Source organism: Stenella coeruleoalba (genome assembly GCF_951394435.1).
Source record: "Stenella coeruleoalba genome assembly, chromosome: 19".
NCBI lineage: Eukaryota > Metazoa > Chordata > Mammalia > Artiodactyla > Delphinidae > Stenella > Stenella coeruleoalba.
The window spans coordinates 14,969,622-14,990,347 of record NC_137165.1 but is presented as its reverse complement, the minus strand read 5'-3'; the positions used below and the strand labels follow the sequence as shown (position 1 = coordinate 14,990,347).

The 20,726-nt window shown below is 39.6% G+C and overlaps 1 protein-coding gene across 4 annotated transcripts in view; it reads right to left on the bottom strand.

Moving 5' to 3' along the window:
- The window catches only part of BLMH (bleomycin hydrolase), a 48,487-nt gene that overhangs the window by 6,095 nt on the left and 21,666 nt on the right, over nucleotides 1-20,726 (bottom strand). For 3 of the 4 annotated variants that reach the window (XM_079903530.1, XM_079903527.1, XM_079903528.1), the window contains exons 7-11: nucleotides 20,289-20,444; nucleotides 19,246-19,404; nucleotides 19,063-19,130; nucleotides 17,150-17,267; nucleotides 14,429-14,498 (exon numbers count right to left, since the gene is read on the bottom strand). In XM_079903530.1, coding sequence (XP_079759656.1) covers nucleotides 14,429-14,498; nucleotides 17,150-17,267; nucleotides 19,063-19,130; nucleotides 19,246-19,404; nucleotides 20,289-20,444 — 571 coding nt within the window. Of the gene's footprint in view, nucleotides 1-8,435; nucleotides 8,574-14,428; nucleotides 14,499-17,149; nucleotides 17,268-19,062; nucleotides 19,131-19,245; nucleotides 19,405-20,288; nucleotides 20,445-20,726 lie in introns of all 4 variants that reach the window. The other variant, XM_079903529.1, reaches the window with a different exon arrangement.

Below are 20,726 nucleotides of genomic sequence, written 5' to 3'. Positions count from 1 at the left end.
GAAGTTCAGGGCTGGGCCTTGGACCTAAAGCTGCTACCAGATCTTGCTATTCCACTGCCCAGGCTGCCTTGCTGAAGGTGGGTCAATGACCCTAAAGGTAGGTGGAAATGTTTCTTGTTCATGCAGCCACACATACATAGGGGGTTAACCTCTAGGGTGAGAAGGGCAAGCATACCAGTTCGATTCTTACCCTACCCACCTTCTCAGCATCCGAGGCTGCTGTCTCTCCTTCCTCTCTACCATAAATTCCTACAACAACCAGCTAAGCCATTAGGGGGATCCTGATGGGGCCTGATCATCATTCCCAGGTAGCCACTTATTTCCAGATGGTACTGGGGGAGTCGCTGCTTTCTTAGGAGGAAATCTGTGGTGAGGATCAGGCAGAACGGACGACGCGACAGTTGCTCGACCTACATTCCTCACAAAGGCCCTGGGATTTGTGGATCTCTCCAGTGGCAGGACTGGAGAGGGGCTCAGCTGTACGAACACCCCAGGCTGAGAGCTTAGCTGAGAAAAAGTGTGGTATCATCAGGTACCTATCCTAGACACCTGCCTCTTCCCCTCAGGGAGACTGCATCTCAGGCTCCGCTAGGACAACACAAATTCCTCTTCGGGATCACATATCCAACAAACTGAAAACAGGGGGAAATGCTTCACCTGAGCCACTGCTAATACAAAGAGCAAAATTAAAGCAAGAGATGAAAGAGTGTGTATTTAAAACAAGGATGGGCCAGGGAAAGAGCACAGAGGACAAAACTGTGTACCTGCACAGGGGTACTGCGTGCACCTACACACCCAAGGACTCACAGGAACTAGCAATCTTCCTCTTCCTCCTCCTCCTCATCATCTTATCATATCTGGCACCTGCTGTATACTAGACACTTGAGCAATTTTTCTCTGAAAGTGTCCGTGTAAATCTAGGTCTATGCTATAGCATTTCCCACTACACAGGACCAAGAGGAAGGGAGAGGAGGTAGTATTTCTCCTAAGGTGATCTTCTAGTATGTTGGTTCTCAAACTTCCTGGCCCCAGGATCAAGACTGTACACTTAAAACTACTGAGGACCCTAAAAAGGTGTTTATGTGGGTTATACTTACTGATATTTACCGTAGTAAAAATTAAAACAGAAAGTTAAAAATATTGGTGCATTTAAAAATAAGAATTAAAAAACATGAATATTAATAATATATTTTTAGGAAAAATAATTATATCTTTCAAAACAAAATAAATTTTAGTTAGGAAAGTGGCATTACTTTACAATTCAGAAGATAGCTAAATTCTTGTACCTGCTTCTGTGTGCAATCTGTTGTTTTGGATGAAGTAGATGAAGCAAATCCGGCCTCACACAGATACGTTGTTGGAGAAGGAAGACCTTGTAGATGCCCTAAAAGGGTCCCAGGGACCCGGCAGGGGTCCTCAGACCACACTCTGAGAACTGCTGCTCTAAAAGCAAGACTGATTTAAATAATTAAAAGGCATCATGACGGTTAAGTCTAATTTTATAAGCTAAATGGTGTGACAGAGGACATTATTTAACTTGAAAACACAACTGCTTTGGGGAGCTCATCTATGCCCAATTCTGCTCCTGCGACAGCAGTCAAAGACAGCTCACCCTGATGTGGCACCGCACGTTTACCCTCACCAGAAAATGCCCGGGAAAGCGCGCAAGGGCTCTCATCCCCTCACGATCCAGTGTTCCTTTCTCAACAGGAGATTCAGGGAAGAAGAACACAGGTAAACGCTGTAGCCCGTGCCATTCCAAAGTCCCTGGCCCCTACCATCACCTACATTACTGCCACTAAGTTCTAGCAGCCAAAGCTTGGTCAGCTGAAGGGCCAACCAGTACCATTTCTTGCTGCAAGAAATGTAAGTAAGTACTTCCTGAGAAAGTCAGCATCTGCCTTGTCTAAGAGTTCTCGTGGGCAGGAGACCAGGCTACTAAACGCTACACCATTTGAGACATTAGGCATCCTTCCCCTCACCCTAATGCACGCTGAATAAATCCTTAGAGGAGCTCGGGGCAGTGAGGCAGGTGAAGGATAGAGGCAGATTCGTGTAATAAAATTCTGTATCCTTATGACAATACTATCATCACACAATCAAATGAGTCTTCAAAGAATGCCCAGAGAAAATGGACAATAAGTACATCTACACCATCTTGTTCCAAAAGCAGGAGATAAGAGTAAGTCCTTACAAATTAAAACTCCTATCAATTGTAATCCACCCTTTCAGTGTCCCTGCCAAGAGGGCCTGCCTTGATTAGTCTCTCTTTTCAGGATATGAGTTCTTTGGGGGCCCACAGAAACCTCACAGTCTAGGTGGCTGCCAAGTAACTGCGCCCTGGGTAGGTAATGAACTTGTGGCCGCTGTAACTGTTGATACTGCGTGTCTTGGAGTTTGACTGAGAAGATTAGGATCAGTGTGTCTAAAACCCAAGTGAGGGCTGTGCAGAGGAGCAGTAAGGTACCCACTCAGGCAGGATGAAAGAGGCCATTTCGATTTGAGGAAAGTTGCAGCTTCTAGCCCTTATGTACTCTGGCCATTAGAAACTGGTGTTCCCCAAAGGAAAAAAGAAAAAAAAAAAAGGAAAACAAAAAATCTGCTCCAAGGATCCCGAGGTTCAGGGAACAAGGCATTCAGGGAAACAGATAAATGGATAAAGAAAGCTTTAGGAACTAAATTAAATTTTGTTTAAACTTTGTCTTGTTTACATGCTATCAGGAAGAAATAAAATAAGTGAACAGGCCCTCAAAGACACTGGCAATGTTTCTGTATTTGTTAAAGAGAAAGGGCAGTATCGGTCTGTAAGGGGAAAAAGTGTCTATGGATACAGCTCTAGGCCGGTTAGGCCAAATTCACTCAGAAACAGAAGAGTTTCGAATGGGTTCGTTTAAGGGAAAGAAGAACTTTACCCTAAGAAAACAGTTTTCTGAAATCCTGCTAAAGGTCTAAATTTTAAACCTCTCAGACTAAATTAAAGTGATAAATATATTATCATTTACGAATTAGATATATTTTTTGCTTTGTTCTATGAAGTATTTCACCTCAATAACAAACTATTTGTGGTTTATATATATATATATATATTTTTTTTTTTTTTTTTTTTTTTTTTTTTTGCTATTTTAAAAAAAGGTATGACAAAATCAAGTCATCAGCTCTGCTGTGATGGATCTGTCTGGCAGCACAGACCTAAGGAAGCCAGACGACTGAAGCCTCATTAAGTCACTGCCAATCTTTCACCTGATGCAGATAACTCAAGGCTGAAGAAAGGCTCCCAGAAAGGAAAGCAAAGCCTTTACTGACACTTGTTTCGTATTTCAAACTTCCTAATAAATACTGAGAAACCACTTCATCCAACATTAATCAGTCATTTAAGATGAAGTTGCAAAGACTACATAGCAACATGGATACAAAACATGGATATAAAAACAAGTATATAAAAATGGCATATCCTATATAATTATGTTAAAAATCCAGATACACAGGGGGAGAAAACATGAAAAAAAAAAAAAAGGCAAAATGATAATTTTATATCACTGGGTAGGTGCTTTTCCCCTCAAAATTCTGAAATGTTATATTGCTTTTTGATTCCTTAAAGATTACCCAAATAAATAATGCCCATTATAAAAAAGTATGGAAATACAGGAGGAGGAGGAAGATGAGAAAAAGGAAGAGGTGGATGGTAAGAAGATGAATATAAATTTTAAAACTCCTACAATCCCACCACCTTGGGATAAGCCCTATTCAGACTTATCATCCTCTGATGAAAGTCTCTACATACACTCTGTACATTTAAAAAAAATGAGACATCACACGTGCTCTATTATTAGAGTACCACACGTGCTGTTTTCCAATACTGCTCTTTTCACATTGATAAAAAAATACATCTATCTACATCTTAATTTTTAAGCTGAATTTGTATGAATAAAACCAAAATGTATTTAATCAATCCCTTACTGTTGGAATCTGGATTGTTTTTTTAGGCTTAGAAACAACACTGCTATAAACATTTTTGTAATTAAACCTTTGTGTACATCCTTAGTTATCTATTTAATTTCTTTATATCCTCATCAATACTTGGTATATATAACTACAACTTTCTTTTTGGTTCAATTTGAACTTCTGTCTGTGTGTGCTTGCTATTTACAGTTTTCTTTTATAAAGAGTCTGTTTCGGACCTCTGCCTAATTTTAACTGGTGTGTTTGTCATTTTCACAGTGATCAGTAATAGTGCTCTCTATATTAATATATTATAATGATTGCAAACTTTTTATACTATTATGCAATTTGCCTTCTAATTTAGTTGATGATGTATTTTTCTAGTATACTAAAATTTTTTATATTTTATGAAGTCAAATTTATCAATCTTTTCCTTTATAACTTATAACTTTTTTGTTAGGCTTACAAACATTTTCCTGCTACTATATTAAAAAAATAAATAAGAGAGAAAAGTAGGGTTAGTGGTAAGAAAACATAAGAAACACAAACTCAGTGAAAAATCCACCACTCAGTAAGGCCTCGGCACAGTCTAGTCCCCAGCTATGAACATACACAATTTCAACAGGTAATTAAATAGAGACCATCTGTCAACCACTTCTGTTGGTTACCCACTGTGTAAAGCATGCCTTACATTTGTACAGAGTATGCTGCAAATGTACAAAAAGACACAATCCCTATGGAATGGAATTTGGCAACCTAGAAAAAATTCAAATGCATTTACCCTCTTCACTAAGCAATGCCATTTCTGGAACTTCATCCTACAGACAAAACAGTACTTACATGCAGACAATACATGTTTATTTAGGCACAATAATAGTTAATATTTATTCAGCTCTTACTATTGTCAGGCACTGTTCTAATCATTGTATGATATTAACTCACTGCAATATAGTTTGTAATAGCAAAAGCCTGGAAATGACCCAAGTTCCATTAGTAAGGGAACTGGCTAAATAAAGTACGGTACATCCAGACAATGGAAGATAATGAAGCTGTACTGATGTGAAAACATACTGACAGGCCCCAAAGGCATGCTGTTAAGTGAAGTGAGAGCAAGATGCGGAGTGGGGCATAAGGTATGCTACCTTTGCTGCACTAAAACACACTGGAAGGATACAATAGAAATGAACAGAAATGGGAAACTGAAAGAAGGGGAGGTGAAAGGAGTAGAGAGTGACAGAGATGGAAACAAGATTCCCCTTTTATACCTTTTTGTATTTTGATTTTGGAACAATGTAATTTTATTATTTATTAAAAGAATTATACCTTAGAAAGCAAAATAAAACAAAACACACACAGGGATCTGTAGGGAGCTTAGACTTCAAAATGCAATTTTAGGGCTTCTCTGGTGGCGCAGTGGTTGAGAGTCCGCCTGCTGATGCAGGGGACACGGATTCGTGCCCCGGTCCAGGAAGATCCCACATGCCGCGGAGCGGCTGGGCTCATGAGCCATGGCCGCTGGGCCTGCGCGTCCGGAGCCTGTGCTCCGCAACGGGAGAGGCCACAACAGTGAGAGGCCCACGTACCGAAAAAAAAAAAAAAAAAAGGCAATTTTACATCCACTATCCTTGTTTTGATTTTAATCCTCACAGCAACACTACAAGGCAGGCGGGGTTGGTATGAGCTGTTTAAAGTCACATAGCCAGTAAGTAAGTAAAGCCCAAACTGAAATCCAGGTCTTAACTTCAAATTCGGTCTTTTCCATGGGGCTCAGCTTCCGCACTCAGGGGGGGCAAAGAGAGTGGCAGGTAGTTATGACTTTGGCCAACAGATAACTGCTTAATCTAGCTCCTCATCTAGGCACTGTCTGGAACCAGGTCCCATCTGCTCACACACCCCACATCAAGAGCCATGAGCCCAGGTTTTGCGGGGTCCATTTATGAGGTATTTTGTATCTTTAAATCAAAGAGATGTCATGTGTTCTAAGTGCATTTATTTAGAAGGCTGGAGAACAGGATGGGCTGGACATTTTTCAAAAAGAAACAAACCCACTACTTATGAGACAGATATCTGGACACCGATCTGAGGAGAAGCTTCTTTTTCCTCCAGAGTATAACACAAATGTCTGGTCTGTAGTTCAAGTTCCTGAACTTTTTGCTGATAAGAGAAGGGATACTCTTACAGCTGGATATTACTTGTAGCCTCTTTCAGAAACAAAGGCTACAGAAGATTCTGTTTCCCTGGTAAGAAGGCAGAATGGAAAATGTGGTTGGGAAAGAGGGTTGTTTTGGTTTGTGGGTTCCATTTTTTTAAACCATCAAACCACACAAAGTTCAGTCTGCAGAAGTGCACACTTCCTGAGGACGTGCCCTCTGCTAAGGAGTCCAGAAGAAGCCTGTCCACCTCTGGGCTGAGGAGAGAAGGCAGCACACCAACCAGTCTGATTTTTTGTTTCCCTGGACTGTGGGCATGAGCCAGGCAAGTCCGAGATCACACAAAATCCCGCCAGGGTCTCTGATGTTGGACAGGAGGAGAAAACACAACTTGAGGTGTCATCCAAGGGTCTGTTTCCTCACCAAAACTCAACGACTTCTCTCTAACCCCAAACATCATTACTCCTATTTGGTTCAGACAAAGCCTGCTTTCTGATCATTCCTCAAAAGCTCCATTGATGGCAGGCCACATTATTTCTTGGCCCCAGGCCTCGGACTGGCCTGAAGCATGCGCCACAGGTCAAGAGCAACGCTTCTCAGCTCCCCTTTCCTTGGCCTTCCACTTCGCTTCCCAAAAGAGCCACAACCCTAACACCTTTCCTAAAACTCTGCCCACCTTTGAAGAATCACTAAGGAGCCTTCCCTGTTCCAATCACTCACCATCTCTCTCGTAGTTTACCCCCTTTATTATTTTGCACTTGTAATTATAAAAGCAACTTGTTTTTATAATAAATTGCAAACACCATACGGAACAAGATTTACAGCCTCAACGGCCCCAGCTCAATCCCTGGCCTCCCCGCCCCCTGTGCCCAGCATTTGAAAGAATCAAGTACAACATGTTCCTGACGTGGCATTGATAGCACAGTTGGGCTTCTACCCTCACCCCTCCTAAAGGTTCCAAAATCTGCCTTAAAGTCCAATCCCAAAGCCTCTCCCACTGACTCATTTTCTGGCTGCCCTGCTGCAGCACTATTTTTTTTTTTTTTTTGCGGTACGCGGGCCTCTCACTGTTGTGGCCTCTCCCGTGGCGGAGCACAGGCTCCGGACGCGCAGGCTCAGCGGCCATGGCTCACGGGCCCAGCCGCTCCGCGTGCCCCAGAGCGGGGCACGAACCCGTGTCCCCTGCATCGGCAGGCGGACTCTCAACCACTGCGCCACCAGGGAAGCCCTGCAGCACTATTTACCACCAAGTTCTCGCTGACATCACCTAGTTCCATGACTTCTCCCTAACCCCTCACCCATTTCAACAACCTCAGCTTCAATGTCTTTCTATTGTCTCCCCACTGAGGGGGCTCTACCCGGTTCCCCCTCTTTTGTTGTCATCTGCCTTCTTGGAAAAATCATCCCTTCTCTTGCTTTCCTTGGTCTACTTATCCTATATCTTACAGTCTGAGGAGCACACCATGAATGCCACTTTTGTCCTATCACAGCCCTCTTCAAATCCCCTTCCATGCCCCAGGTGAATAAGTATAAATTCCTCTGAGGGTCAGAGACATACGTTCCACCATGGTCTGTGCACGGTTCCCTGCATCCCATCAATAAATGTGAGGTGATGCTATTGCTAATGGGTTTTCCTGGGCACTAGGTTTACTCGCCTCCACTGCTCTCTTTCATGCAACTAAGCCCACATGACGAGTCATCCATCCAGTAAACTGGTATGCAGTCCAGTGGTCACACGAGGGTCTTGAATTCTTAGAGACCTGACGCTAGAACCATGGGCAAGTTAAGACAGCCCTCTCCCAGAGGGAAGGATTAAAGAGCCTTATGTTCTCACTCTCCTGCTCTCACCTGTCTACAGATAACATTAACAACAGTAACAACAATAGCTAATATTTTCATGCACCTCTTATATGCCTGGCACAGTTCTCACAACAACCCTATGAGGTAGGTACAATTATTAACCCCATTTTACAGATCAGAGAACTAAGGCTTATAAAGGTTAAATACCATGACCAAGGCTACACAGCCAATAGGATGGACTGCCAGGATGTGTTCCCAGGCATCTGGTGCCAGGTTCTGTGCTTAACCTCTATCCTCCTCAAAGCAATACGAACACACCTGGAAGACAATCTGGTGAAAATGACAGATCCTCTCTACAGGAGAAAGCAAATACACACACACAAATCTGTATTAAATGTGAAGAGATTTCTCCCTGAAACCAATGCCTGCTTGCAAGTTAGGAGGAGCCTCTGTTCCATAGTTTGTCCCCCTCTCACAAATGTAGCCCTCTGCTAGTCACACACTTTGATAAGGAAGCAACGGTCAATCTTCCTCTGTTCCACTCACATGAACTATTTTTTAGCTTGAGTCATGCAGGTTCGTTGGTGAATGGAGATGGAGGATGAGGAGTCCCTCTGAAAGAACTCAGATACCCGAATCTGACAGTAGCAGCGCTTTTTCCAAGCCTGGAGAGACATGAAAACCCTGAGGTGACAAAACAAATTTGTATCTTGCTCTTTTACAGGAAATCAGAAGCATCCACTTTTACCTCATATAATTTTCTCTTATTTCTGCAAGTCCAGCTCAATATTGTCTATAATTATATTATCTGTGCTAGAAATCCACTAAATCTCAAACTGATCTGCAAATAACCGGTTATCTTTCATAGGTAATATACATTTTTAGGGAAGCTGCCTGTGTCACATTAAGAAATCTGAATTCCAATCCTCTCTCTGACACTGTGCAACCTGAACAAGTTAAAACCTCTCAGCGTGTTTTCATTTTTTCACATCAAACATGGGTGTTCATATCCTGAGTTACTCTACATGATGCTGTGAGGGAAAAAGAGACAAATACATTAGCAGATGTTGAATTCTTATGAAGCAAGATGTTATGAACTCTATGTCCTGAGTACCTCTGACAGAAATATGGAATATTCATTGAACTTTTTAGAGTTATATAACAGTATACAGTTTGATGGCTATATATAAACTATAGGGCCTCATAAGGAAATTAGTCATTATCCGTGTTACTGACAGAGAAATGTGAAACCATAAGGAGACAAATGACTGCGCAGGATCTATAATCAAGAAAGTAGTAACTGTCTCTCTTGGTTCCACCATATAACGTTAGATGAAGGATATGATGAATTTTGTGCCTGGCTTTGGACATACTGTTCCCCAAATCACATGGTGAGGCAATTTAAAGGCCATTCTTTTGGTTTTTAGAAAGCAGCAGAAGTCCAGATGTAATGTGAATCAGCCACATAAGTTTCTTTCCAGATTAATCTCTAACATGCCAAAGCCTCTTTAACTGAAATCATCAAGAGACTCCCTTTTATGAGGAAGTCTGGAAATTTTACTAAAATAAAATCAGGAACAGAAAGGCTTATTTGTAAGGAAAGATGAAGAATGTGAGTTAAAAACAGCTTCAAAGTTGAAGCTGAAAAAGGCACAAAAACAATTTGAAAAATGAAAACTAATCTTGGTTCAAAATGAAAATGTAGAGAAACAAACTTTTAAAAGATAAAGGTTTTCCTTCAATGACCACTGCAGAGTTAGAAAATAATATTCCTCCTAACTTTACTAAAAAGTTGTATTATTCAGCATATTAAGAAACTAGACTATAAGCATTAAGAACTATATTATGAGAATTCTACCTTCAGAGCTCTAATGTATCAGACTTTAGAACTGGAATATCATCTCATGACTAAGTGAATCAATCATAAAAAGAAGTTCCGTAATAAGACTGGTTCATTAGGGAGACCATCCAAGAATTTAATTTACTGAGTATCAACACTTTTGTTATATGCATGGCAGAATGTTGATAACTATTGAAGCTGGGTTATGGGCACATGGGGACTTCTTAATACTATTCTGTTTGTATATGCCTGAAATTGTCCATGATAAAAAGTTAAAAAAAAAAAACAGAAACAAAAACAAAGAACCATTTTATAAAGCAGCATCGACAAAATAATCCTGGGAAATTTTTGGTGGTTACATACAGTTTTTCACTTGCCCAACTCACGATGTGCTAACTCTGGACACAAACCACTCACGAGATGCTCCATCCTCCCCTCCTTGTTCAGATTCCCAGACATAAACAGTGCTCTAAGAGCCCTTTCTCCTGACAGCAGACATTTACTCGTCTCCAGATACTTTATACAAGTTTTATGTCCCCGTAGCCACTAGTTTCTGGTCACCAAGTTCATAAATTGATCTGGTATGTCCATGAGTAGACTAGATGTTACTAGAACAGAGAAGCTTGGAGGAAGCACAGTTTAGTGATTAAGAAACAGGCTCTAATGTCAGACTGAATTATAATTCTGGCTCTACCACTTTTTAGTGAGATGACCTGTAGGTTATTTTGGCTTAAAGATTATGCTCTTCTCAGATGAATTTCTGACTAAGAGTAAGAAGCACCAAAGGTTATCACCCCTATTTTAAATTTTTAAACATTTTACAAACTACTTGATTCTAACAAGCATATCAACTTTTCAAAATGAAAGACAATGTACCAAGTCCCAAGGTCTGTTCCCTCATTCAACTATGAAATCCATTTCTAATGTGATCCATAAACATACAGTCAAGTACTTCAAGAAGTAGGGGAGAAAAGAAAGCCACGTTGGTTGTACACCATCTTAGATATGTATCCGATTTTCAGTCCATCTGACTAAGAATACTAGAATTCTAGAATACTAGAATACTTCCCCAATATGAAGTAACCCAATGGCTTCAATAAGATAAGAATTTATTTCTCCCTTTATGTGTCTAGTGGTCAGAGGTAATATTTGTCCCCTTTAGGAAACAGTCAGGTTATCTGATTCAATTATTAGTCTCATGACCAATGGGAAAGACCAAAGCCAGAACTGGGCAGAGGGAAAAGGCAGCCTGCCCAGGTATCTCTGCTCTGTTCACCTCCAGCTTGTAGTATTATCAACATTGCTTTTTGAGAAACCATCAATCTTAACAAGCAGAAACCCCATAGAGAACAGTAACAAACTGTTAACAATGTTATCTACAGAAACAAAATCCTAGCGATGCTGTTTATGGTTGTCCTGTCTCCTGAAAGAGCATCAAAGAGGTTCTGTCTCAGACGTGGCAGCCAATGCCCACCAGGATGACAGACGGGAGGGCCCTGCTGGGGTAAACACACATTGCCCGCATAATAACATACTACGTATTCTCCTAAGGTCAGGCCAAGTGTGCCAATTAAATTAGATCATGTTTTCTTTCCTTCCTTCCTGTTAAGTCAGAAAGAACATTACCAAGAAACACATGAGAATAATTTATTTGGCTTTGAATGAACTATTCGCTACCCCCACTCAGTTCAATTTATCTTTTGGCTCTCTACTGAAATGCTTTACTCTGTATAATCTCAGGCATTTCAGTTATTCAAGAACAACAAAAAAGTTAGTTTAGTCTTAACTAGACAGGTTTCACTAGGAAGGATTACAGGCAGACCACAGGGATCAAGACCCCAGCTCTTGGGACGAAGTGAGAGAGTGGCATGGACATATATACACTACCAAATGTAAAACAGATAGCTAGTGGGAAGCAGCCGCACAGCACAGGGAGATCAGCTCAGGGCTTTGTGACCACCTAGAGGGGTGGGATAGGGAGGGTGGGAAGGAGACACAAGAGGGAGGAGATATAGGGATATATGTATATGTATAGCTGATTCACTTTGTTATACAGCAGAAACTAACACACCACTGTAAAGCAATTATACTCCAATAAAGATGTTAAAAAAAAAAACTAAGAAGGGAGTATCATTGTCATTAAAGTAAATTTTATGAAGTAAAATGGTGATATAATGCAAATGTAAAATGAACACGTGTTAAAGATTTTTATTCAACTCACTACAAGAGTGAACCAGTAAGATAACACAATCAGTTCAAAGAGCCAAAGGACATTTGAAAATGTGTGTGTGTGATATAATTATGTGTGCTTTATAATATAAATGATAAAATTCGTATAATTATGTAAATAATTAAATATTAGACTTCTGGGTTGGAAGCAAAACTGGTTAATGTTTTATAGTGCAATAAGCTATAACCTTTGAACTTAAAAAAAAAAAGACCCCAGCTCTCTCAACATAATAATAGAATGAGTAAATCAGCAGAAGCAAAACTTTTATTGAGTTAGGAGTAAAGAGGTACAGTTGAATGGAAAAAAATAAATTAGCAAAGTGGCCTAGAATCCTCTTTAAGAGTAGGTATTTAGGTTCAAAGTAATAAAGACAATAACTCACACTACACAGAACACATAGCTTTTGCCTGACTTTACAAGTGTTTATCCTCTCTTAAATGGGTATCACTACTAACTACAAACTCAGTGACTGTTATAGATAGAAAAATATCTCAGAAACAAGCCAACGGGTCCAGGCTGGTCTAAACAAACCATAACTTTAGTCCTTTTCCTAGACACTAATCTTTATAATAACAAACCATTTACAGGGACCAAATAAGACCAAAAATGAAACAGAAGCTACAGAGTTTCATCTGAAACAATAGCTTATGTTTTAAAATGTTACAAATACCAAATCCTTCCAATTCAAGACAAGCTTTTCCTTTGCATCCACTTCTTAACCATCATCAACTTAACGGATATAACTGAATTCTGAGTTGTTTGTTTTTAATCTTTTTGCTAGTTTCCTTATACCCACCTCTACCTGATCCCAATGTTTTGTGTCTTAAAATGAATTTATCTTATAAGAAATCACCAATTAAAAAATATGTTGCACTTTAATTCATAATAGTTAATTTAGCAAGTGCCCCATAATCACAGAACAATAACAGAAATCACAGATGGGGGACATGCAACTACCTGATGATGAACAGATACACACCAACAGCGCTAATATTCGTTTACATATAATCACTGAGCTGAGTTTCACAGCAGATCCCAGAGATAGTTTGCCAAAATCCACCAATGAGCATTTCATGGGGAGATGAAAAGACTTGAAATGACAGATTAAATGGCCTCTAGGTGTTGGCTATCACCTACTAGCCTGTGCCACTCAATCGCAGCATACTCAAGTCTTATCAAGGCTCTTCTAAGACAGTAGTTTTCAAATATAAACGACTGAAGCCCCACCTGCTCCCTTCCAAACCTCCACCTTTTACCCGTGGAAATCTTAGAGCTCTAAAGAACTTAGCTGGAAAATCACTTAAACAAAGAGGGAAGCAACAGGTAAAGAGTTGCTGAGATCGCTATTTTGTTTTTCTTGTTTTTCTTTCATTTTGTTTTACTTTTTTTAAAGAAAATTTCTGGCTGATTGCTGCTTGGGTGAGATAGCTGAAGTCTGATTCCAAGTGTCTGGGTAATCTCACTGGATTCCCTACCTATTTCCTTCCAGTCTTCTAACTAGTCTAGAGAGCTGTGGTTTATGTGTCCTTCCTAGCCAGAATCCACTGGCTAAAAGTAAGAAATATGGACTCTGGGAAACAGCTGCTACAAGATGTGACCAGCGCATAACACACAAGCAAATAATGCTGATATGCATAATATTCTCTGGTAGTTGCCACTTTTTGGTTTGAAACTCTAAAAATTAAAGCATAACAATACCTTAAAAGGCTTTTATCTACTAAATCTATTATAAAAAACAGTCTTAAGAAATATGGTCTCTAAGATTTGCAAGAATATACCCTAAACAGTTAATCAATGGTGATCGCTGGGTAGCAGGATTATTAGAGATTTTTTTCCCCTCTTTTGGCTTATCTGTAGTTTTTATTTTTCTACAATTCATACATTACCTGTGGTTTTTCTTTAAGCCTAATTACAATAATTTACTTACGACTTCTGCCTGCGTTTTGATTGTCAGAATAAAACCGTCTAAATGGTAACCACAGCATTTAGACTTCACAACTTTAGACTTCACAACTTCTCATGAGTCTCCAATACATGCCTAAAGTTTCTTGCCAATCCCATTCTCCCACTAGAAAGCTTCTGATTATTCTAGAGTTAGTGCAGTAAATGAAAATGCACCAAACTCCACAAAGCAAGTGTCCTGGCAAAGGGCACTCAAACTTCTTACTGGTCAAGTGATTCTGGTATGAAGGTCTATTAGGGTCAGCACGGTTTGGAACAAATGCCAGCACATACTGATCTCAGAGCCAACCAGGGAGCTCAGGCCTACCATGCTGGGCATAGGGATCCTGGGGGCAAACGAGATCCTCAGATTTTTCTCCATAATAGTCTAGCTAATAATCTAGCTAACGGGACCAATTACTGAAAAATAAAAATGATCCACACTAGGGCAGCTTTTTCTTCACATTAGGAGGCAGAGAGTAGAGCACACCTAGTCACTCTGAGTTAGCATTACCAGATTAAGCTTACCTTTGTGGCCATGGTCTTCACCCCACGAATTTTCCACTCTCCATTTCACGAAAGCACCCTCCTGATCATCCTGCAAAAGAGTGGATGACAGTGTGTAGTCTGAAACTAGATCCGTCCTGATGAGATGTCATGTAATTTTAGCTCTTATTCAGCCACTCAGAAGAAAGAGCCTTCTCTATACAGCAATGATATACATGACCAGGGCCGTATATCTTCCACTATAACCAAAGGGATACTCTAATAGAAGTGGAGTTTGAATCTCTTGGGGTGAAAATGCAATAAACCCAGCAAAGCGATAAATACTATTTTCTTCTTTACATTCTATTGTATACAGAAAATAAACACACTAAAATGCCTCTTGGCCAAGAAAAACAAAATATTAAATTACTGAAAGCAGTGAACACCATCTGAAGCCAGAGACTCTTGCTTTTAATTAATCAGCATTCTTTGCAGAGGTATCCCACTGTATTTATTTTAGAAATGATTCTAAGACCTAGTCAAGAGTTTAAAAAAGAAAACAAACACATTCTCATCAATACAGCCTACTTTTCTTTCTTAGGGGAACCGAGTAATGACACTCTCCTATGTGTTCTTTTATTGATTCAGTTACACAAATATTGAATTTAATACAATAGAGGTTGAATGGCAAACCAAACACTATTTTCATAAAACAAAACCCAGGCAGTTCCGTTCTCCTTCTATCTTCATTAATAAAATAAGCTCAAGTTTCATCTTCTTCAAGGGACAACGATACTCATCATGATAACCTTCATTTATAGTCTTTATTACAGTGACACAGAGAGGGATAAGAAGGCTGCACTTGGGAAAAGACTGTTCTCTCTCATGTTTACCCAGGGCATTAGCTGATGTCAAAACAACTTAAATCTTGGTAGCATGAGAAGAGAGCTGGCTCCTGAATTATCTCCTAATGATGTCATCTGTCAACTCCCACCTGCATAAAACTGCACGAGTCTCATCTACATGGGATTTGATTTTACTCCTGAGAGTTTTCTTGAATCTCAGCAATTTTCAGTCTCAGAAATAGCCAACAATCAAACCCACAAGTTTCAAACGCCCTTATCTGGACTACCTACCCCTTAATCTTAGCCCCAGGTACCTTTAAAACCACATCAATAAACTATACATTCTGGGGCTACCTTATTAAATGTTTTGGTTTTCTACTCCCTGCATTATAGTCCATCTTTACTTTCCTTTTAAATATAACTGTTAGAATCTATATCACCTAAAGTCATTTATTATAGTAAGTTTCAAAATGTTTCTTCTTTCCTTTGCCAATGAATTCCTGCATGACCTAGATCAAGCCATGTCATCTACAAATATAGAATAATATCTGGACCTCCCTCAGAGGGATTCCAAGAAACCCGAAACAAGAAAGAATATCCCAGAATACTTACTAGCATTTATCTCTGCATTATCATTCAAATGCAGTGCAAACTAGTTATGCAGTGGTCAAAAACTCAAAGTAGAAGGAAGAGAAAAATCTCAATATAAAATTCCAGTTATGATAGTATCAATTCTGCTTTATAATATTTACAGGTAATGTAGCTCCGTTTCCCAGAGGGGAAAAAAAAAGCATATTAATAAACCATGCCAATGAAAGAATGGAAGTTCCAGAGAAAATGACATGGAGTATGTATGATTTTTATTTCTGAAAAACAGGAATACTCTATAATAGAGATGGAAAATGATAAAACCCAAAACTCTCTTGGAAATTACAAGGTTTTTAGTTTGTTTTCCGTTTTAATAATCCTCTGAATAGTTTAAAAGTTTAACTTTAAGGAGCTTTAGTTATAAATCCACTGAATTTTACAATATAGGAGGTCCAAACATAAATATGAACAACTTAATAATATTTTATTCTAAGTATTTTAGTAGTATTTTATTCTAGTTTATTTACTATAGAATTTTATTTCATTATTTACAGTATTTTATGAGAAGTTCCTTCTAATATTTTGCTTCTAAGGTCAAGGTAGTTATTCTGTGACTTTCTTTCCAATTAGGCTAGGAAAAGAACACTTCTGCTTGCAGTGGTAAAGAACTAAAGTATTTTGAAGTCTTCTCTTCTTTATGATCCCTGAGCACAGGAGTAAATATCTATTCTACAGCCCAGAAATGGGAAGGCTTATTTGTGAAATAAAACTGCAGTTGTTGTTTCCAACACTGTGTCTTAGAAACAGTGATATTACTAGTCAGAGTATTTCATAGGAAATTCAACATACTTTTTACATCCAATTTCCTGAAGCTCTGCATAAATCCAGTAATGGGCATGGAGTCTACATATTAGTGTTATTGACATTTTACTGCAGAAGAATCTGAATGACAAATGAAAGGAAGGTGAGTCTGAACATAAGTCATCAAGATGTGAACACTTTCAGGGTACATTTTAATTCCTTATTAAACTGAAGTTATCCTCTCCCAAGTTCCCTTACTGACCTCTTTTCACACCAGGAATTTCCAAAGTTACAGAAAAGCAGTTACTTCCTTACTCCCTGCTGACACAAATTCTGCTCCTCATGGAAAGTTTCTATTTTTATTACTTCTGAGCATCCAGCCAAACCCCAAGTGAGGCAGGTACAATGTCTTGCTAACTTTTAACAGAAATCGTATACACTATGAAGAAGCTCTGCTGGAATAAACGGTCTGCAGGAGCATGTAGATCCATCTATGCAAACGCTGGAGTGGGCACGCTGAGGGTCATACCTTTTCTGAGACAGCAGTGAAGGTCATGGCGTGGGTCATAAGTGACTCACCAAAAGTCAGCCTCTCAGCTTTATTCATGTTCTTCATGGAGACACCAAACACTAACTCATGGTCATAGCTGTAAAAGAGAACAATAGCACAGAATATACAGAGTACAATCATGGGGGATAATTGGCTTCTGGTTGTAAAAGGATCATAGAAGAACCTGAAGGGGCTTTGCAGCTCCAGATATATCTGGGCTGTAGCTCTTTGCAGAACGTGGTACATGCAAAATTTAGTCTCTCAATGGGATTCCATTCTCTCTGTGTCACAAGAGTACTCAGAAAAATACAAAGTTATTAAACATAAATTCCCCAAATCAAAAAGCTGACAAGATAAGCCTGCATTGTCATTTTGGCAAGAAAACTTAAAAGTTTCTGAAGTAATTTCTTTCAAAAATGCTCTTTTGAGCCGGCAGAAGCACTCAGTTTCTGAATTCATTTAGACCACTGCTAACTGTGAAATTTAAATAAATAGTGTCAAAATATTGGAGAATATTTTCAAAGTTTAAAAAACCTCATGAATTCTCTCTTTTAGCAGACTTCCTTTCTCCTGTTGCTAACTGTCAAGATATTTACTCAATTTCCTACAAGTAATAATTACTTACAAGTAACACTAAAGTGATATATTTTAACAGTCAAGGAAGTTGAATGATTCAGTTCACAAATCAATCTTCATTGTCATAAACAAACAGGAGGAATGCTTTAAAGTATGTATGTATATTAGTCCTAGTTGTCATAAAGACAAAATACATAAGGTATCAAAGCAATAGAAGTAGTTAAGAAGGCTCAAATAGCAAACAAGAGATCTGGAAAACCTTTAATTATAACCCCAAACGCACTAAGCAGATTTACACAGTAATCAGTTACTATTATTTTTATAACCTTTCATAATCCAACTTTTTTTTTCTTTTTTTTGGCTGCGTTGGGTTTTCATTGCTGTGTGCAGGCTTTCTCTAGTTGTGGCGAGCTGGGGCTACTCTTCATTGTGGTGCGCGGGCTTTTCATTGCAGTGGCCTCTCTTGTTGTGGAGCACGGGCTCTAGGCACGCGGGATTCAGCAGTTGTGGCGCACGGGCTTAGTTGCTCTGTGGCATGTGGGATCTTCCCGGACCAGGGATCGAACCTGTGTCCCTGGCATTAGCAGGTGGATTCTTAACCACTGTGCCACTAGGGAAGTCCCAGTAATCCAACTTTTAAGTTGCCTTTTTTAAAAAAAATATTTATTTATTTGGCTGCACCAGGTCTTAGTTGCGGCACACAGGATCTTCATTGCCTCGTGCAGGATCTTTAGTTGCAGCATGTGGGATCTTTTAGTTGCATCATGTGACCTCTTAGCTGCAGCATGTGGGATATAGTTCCCTTACCAGGGATTGAACCCGGGCCCCCTGCATTGGGAGCGTGGAGGCCACGGGACCACCCATGGAAGTCCCTTAAGTTGTCTTTTAAAAAGTAATTATTGTACAAAAATAAAGACAAAAAGTATGTGGTATCTTTGATAAATACTTGGTATCAAATACTTGGCATCACATTGATTGTATCTTTTACAATATTACTTTGAGTGTTACATTATTTTTTTTTTATAGCAAAACAAATTTTTTTTTAAGTGTCTTTCTCATGTAGGATGACTTTTTAGGAACATCCAACAATTTCAACTCAGATATGAAGTACGATCTTGACTTCCCAGGTTAGAGCATATAAATATGTGGAGTTTCTGCTATGAATCCTCAAACTCTACAAAATAGAAAGAAACAGACCCACCCTCAGGCCAACCTTAATCTTTGAGTGAACCTGAGCTGAGTCACTTCGTACCAAGAATGCACTCCAACAGTCACAACCCACAACTGATTTTCTATTTTAAATTTCTTGCACTCACACATTCATGTCACTGAGGCCCAACTTGCCACTGAAGTGTTTTCCAACATCACAGCCAAACCATACAGCCTAGAAATAGAGGAAAGAAGAAGAAAGAAGTCAACATAAGTTCTTCCTATTACACCAAAAAAGTTGGAAGGAAAGGTTTTAACTCCTATGCAGAAGACAAAGAAACAATACCAACCTCTCCATCTTTGATGGAGGCAGCAACCATCTTTTTCAATAAGTCAATGGGCTGGTTGTTATATAGAGTTTTCCTCCCTCCAACCATGTTGCTTAAGTAGTCCACCGTGTAAAGTTTGCTGTACTTGTGGTGGGGCCGAGGGTCATTCACTAAACAAATCTATTGAGATCAAGAACATGTTGATTAGAACATAAAACCAGGAGTGTCAAGCAAGATACAGACCTCTCCTTTAAGTTCATATATTTGTTATCAAGCTTAGCGCCTCTGCCTACAAGAACAAGCATTACACATTGTTAAATGAGAAACAAAAGGTGGCAAGGTCATGTGAGAGAGGTCCCTGTATATTCTAATTAGTATAAGGGACATATTTGGGAGTTGCAACAACCTGTTTCTCCTACTGGCAGGAATCACCCCAAAACTAATTCTGCAGAATTGTGTGCACTGAGTAAGGCAAGATGGCAATTCACGAGTCCATCACTACAAGACCTCTGCTCTCAAGTTACCAGAAAGGCTCAACATCTGGCAGTACCACAACTGAGTTGGGACTCCAATCATAAAACAACGCCATGTGCTTTTAAGACGGTCAAGATGCCAATGAAGAAGGGGCTCTAGTCATCTTGCTAGGCAGGTGGAGAAGCCCTGAAGTGAGCGGGAAAAACGAGGATGGGACACTGCTCCCTTCTGCAAGAGAGTCCCGAGAGGGGCCCACAGTAGAGTGATGCTCTGAACCCATGGTAAGAAACACCCAGTATACTTTTATTGTCTTCGCACCTGAGAATGACTCAGGGCCCAAATCAGGGGAGCATATGGGAATTAAACTGACTGCTGGCCCATAGTTAGAAAAATCTCTGAAGAGGAGCACTGGGGATCCTAATATGACCAACTGAATTGGTACATAAAATACCTCAGAGGAAGGAGGAAAAATTGTGTTTAGTGTCTAGTTTGATGACCATGCATGGGAACCCAGGAATCGTGTATTCTTTCTTGTAGTCAACAGGCATTTGAAAGTAAACAGCCAGTGGCTGCCAGTGCCAGTCTCCAACCTTATCTTCCATATTGAAGAGTGGCTTGACATGTTCCTTGTAAAACTTCAAGGGTGTTATGGGGCCAATCTTCTGATAGTTTTTATCTTTGTCTCGATACTCCCAGGTAAATGTCTCTGGTGGATTACCCAAACAGATGCACACCACTCTGAATATCTGGAAAAAAGGAGGACAGATGAGCGATGGCTAGGGAGAAGCAGTATTTTTTACCTCTTCATTTTCTTCTAGCTTCGGAAACACAAGAAATCAGTGGCTAAGTTCAAGCCAGAAATTTCACAGGAAATCTAATATTGCTCCAAAAATTGGAAGGTTGATGTCCAGGATTTGATATCAGCTATTTAAGAGTTCTTAAATAAACACTGTGAACAATACAATTCTGAAAGGTTAATATTTAGTGCTTAGTATTTGCGCCGCAAGTTAAACTTCCTTAGCAAAGAA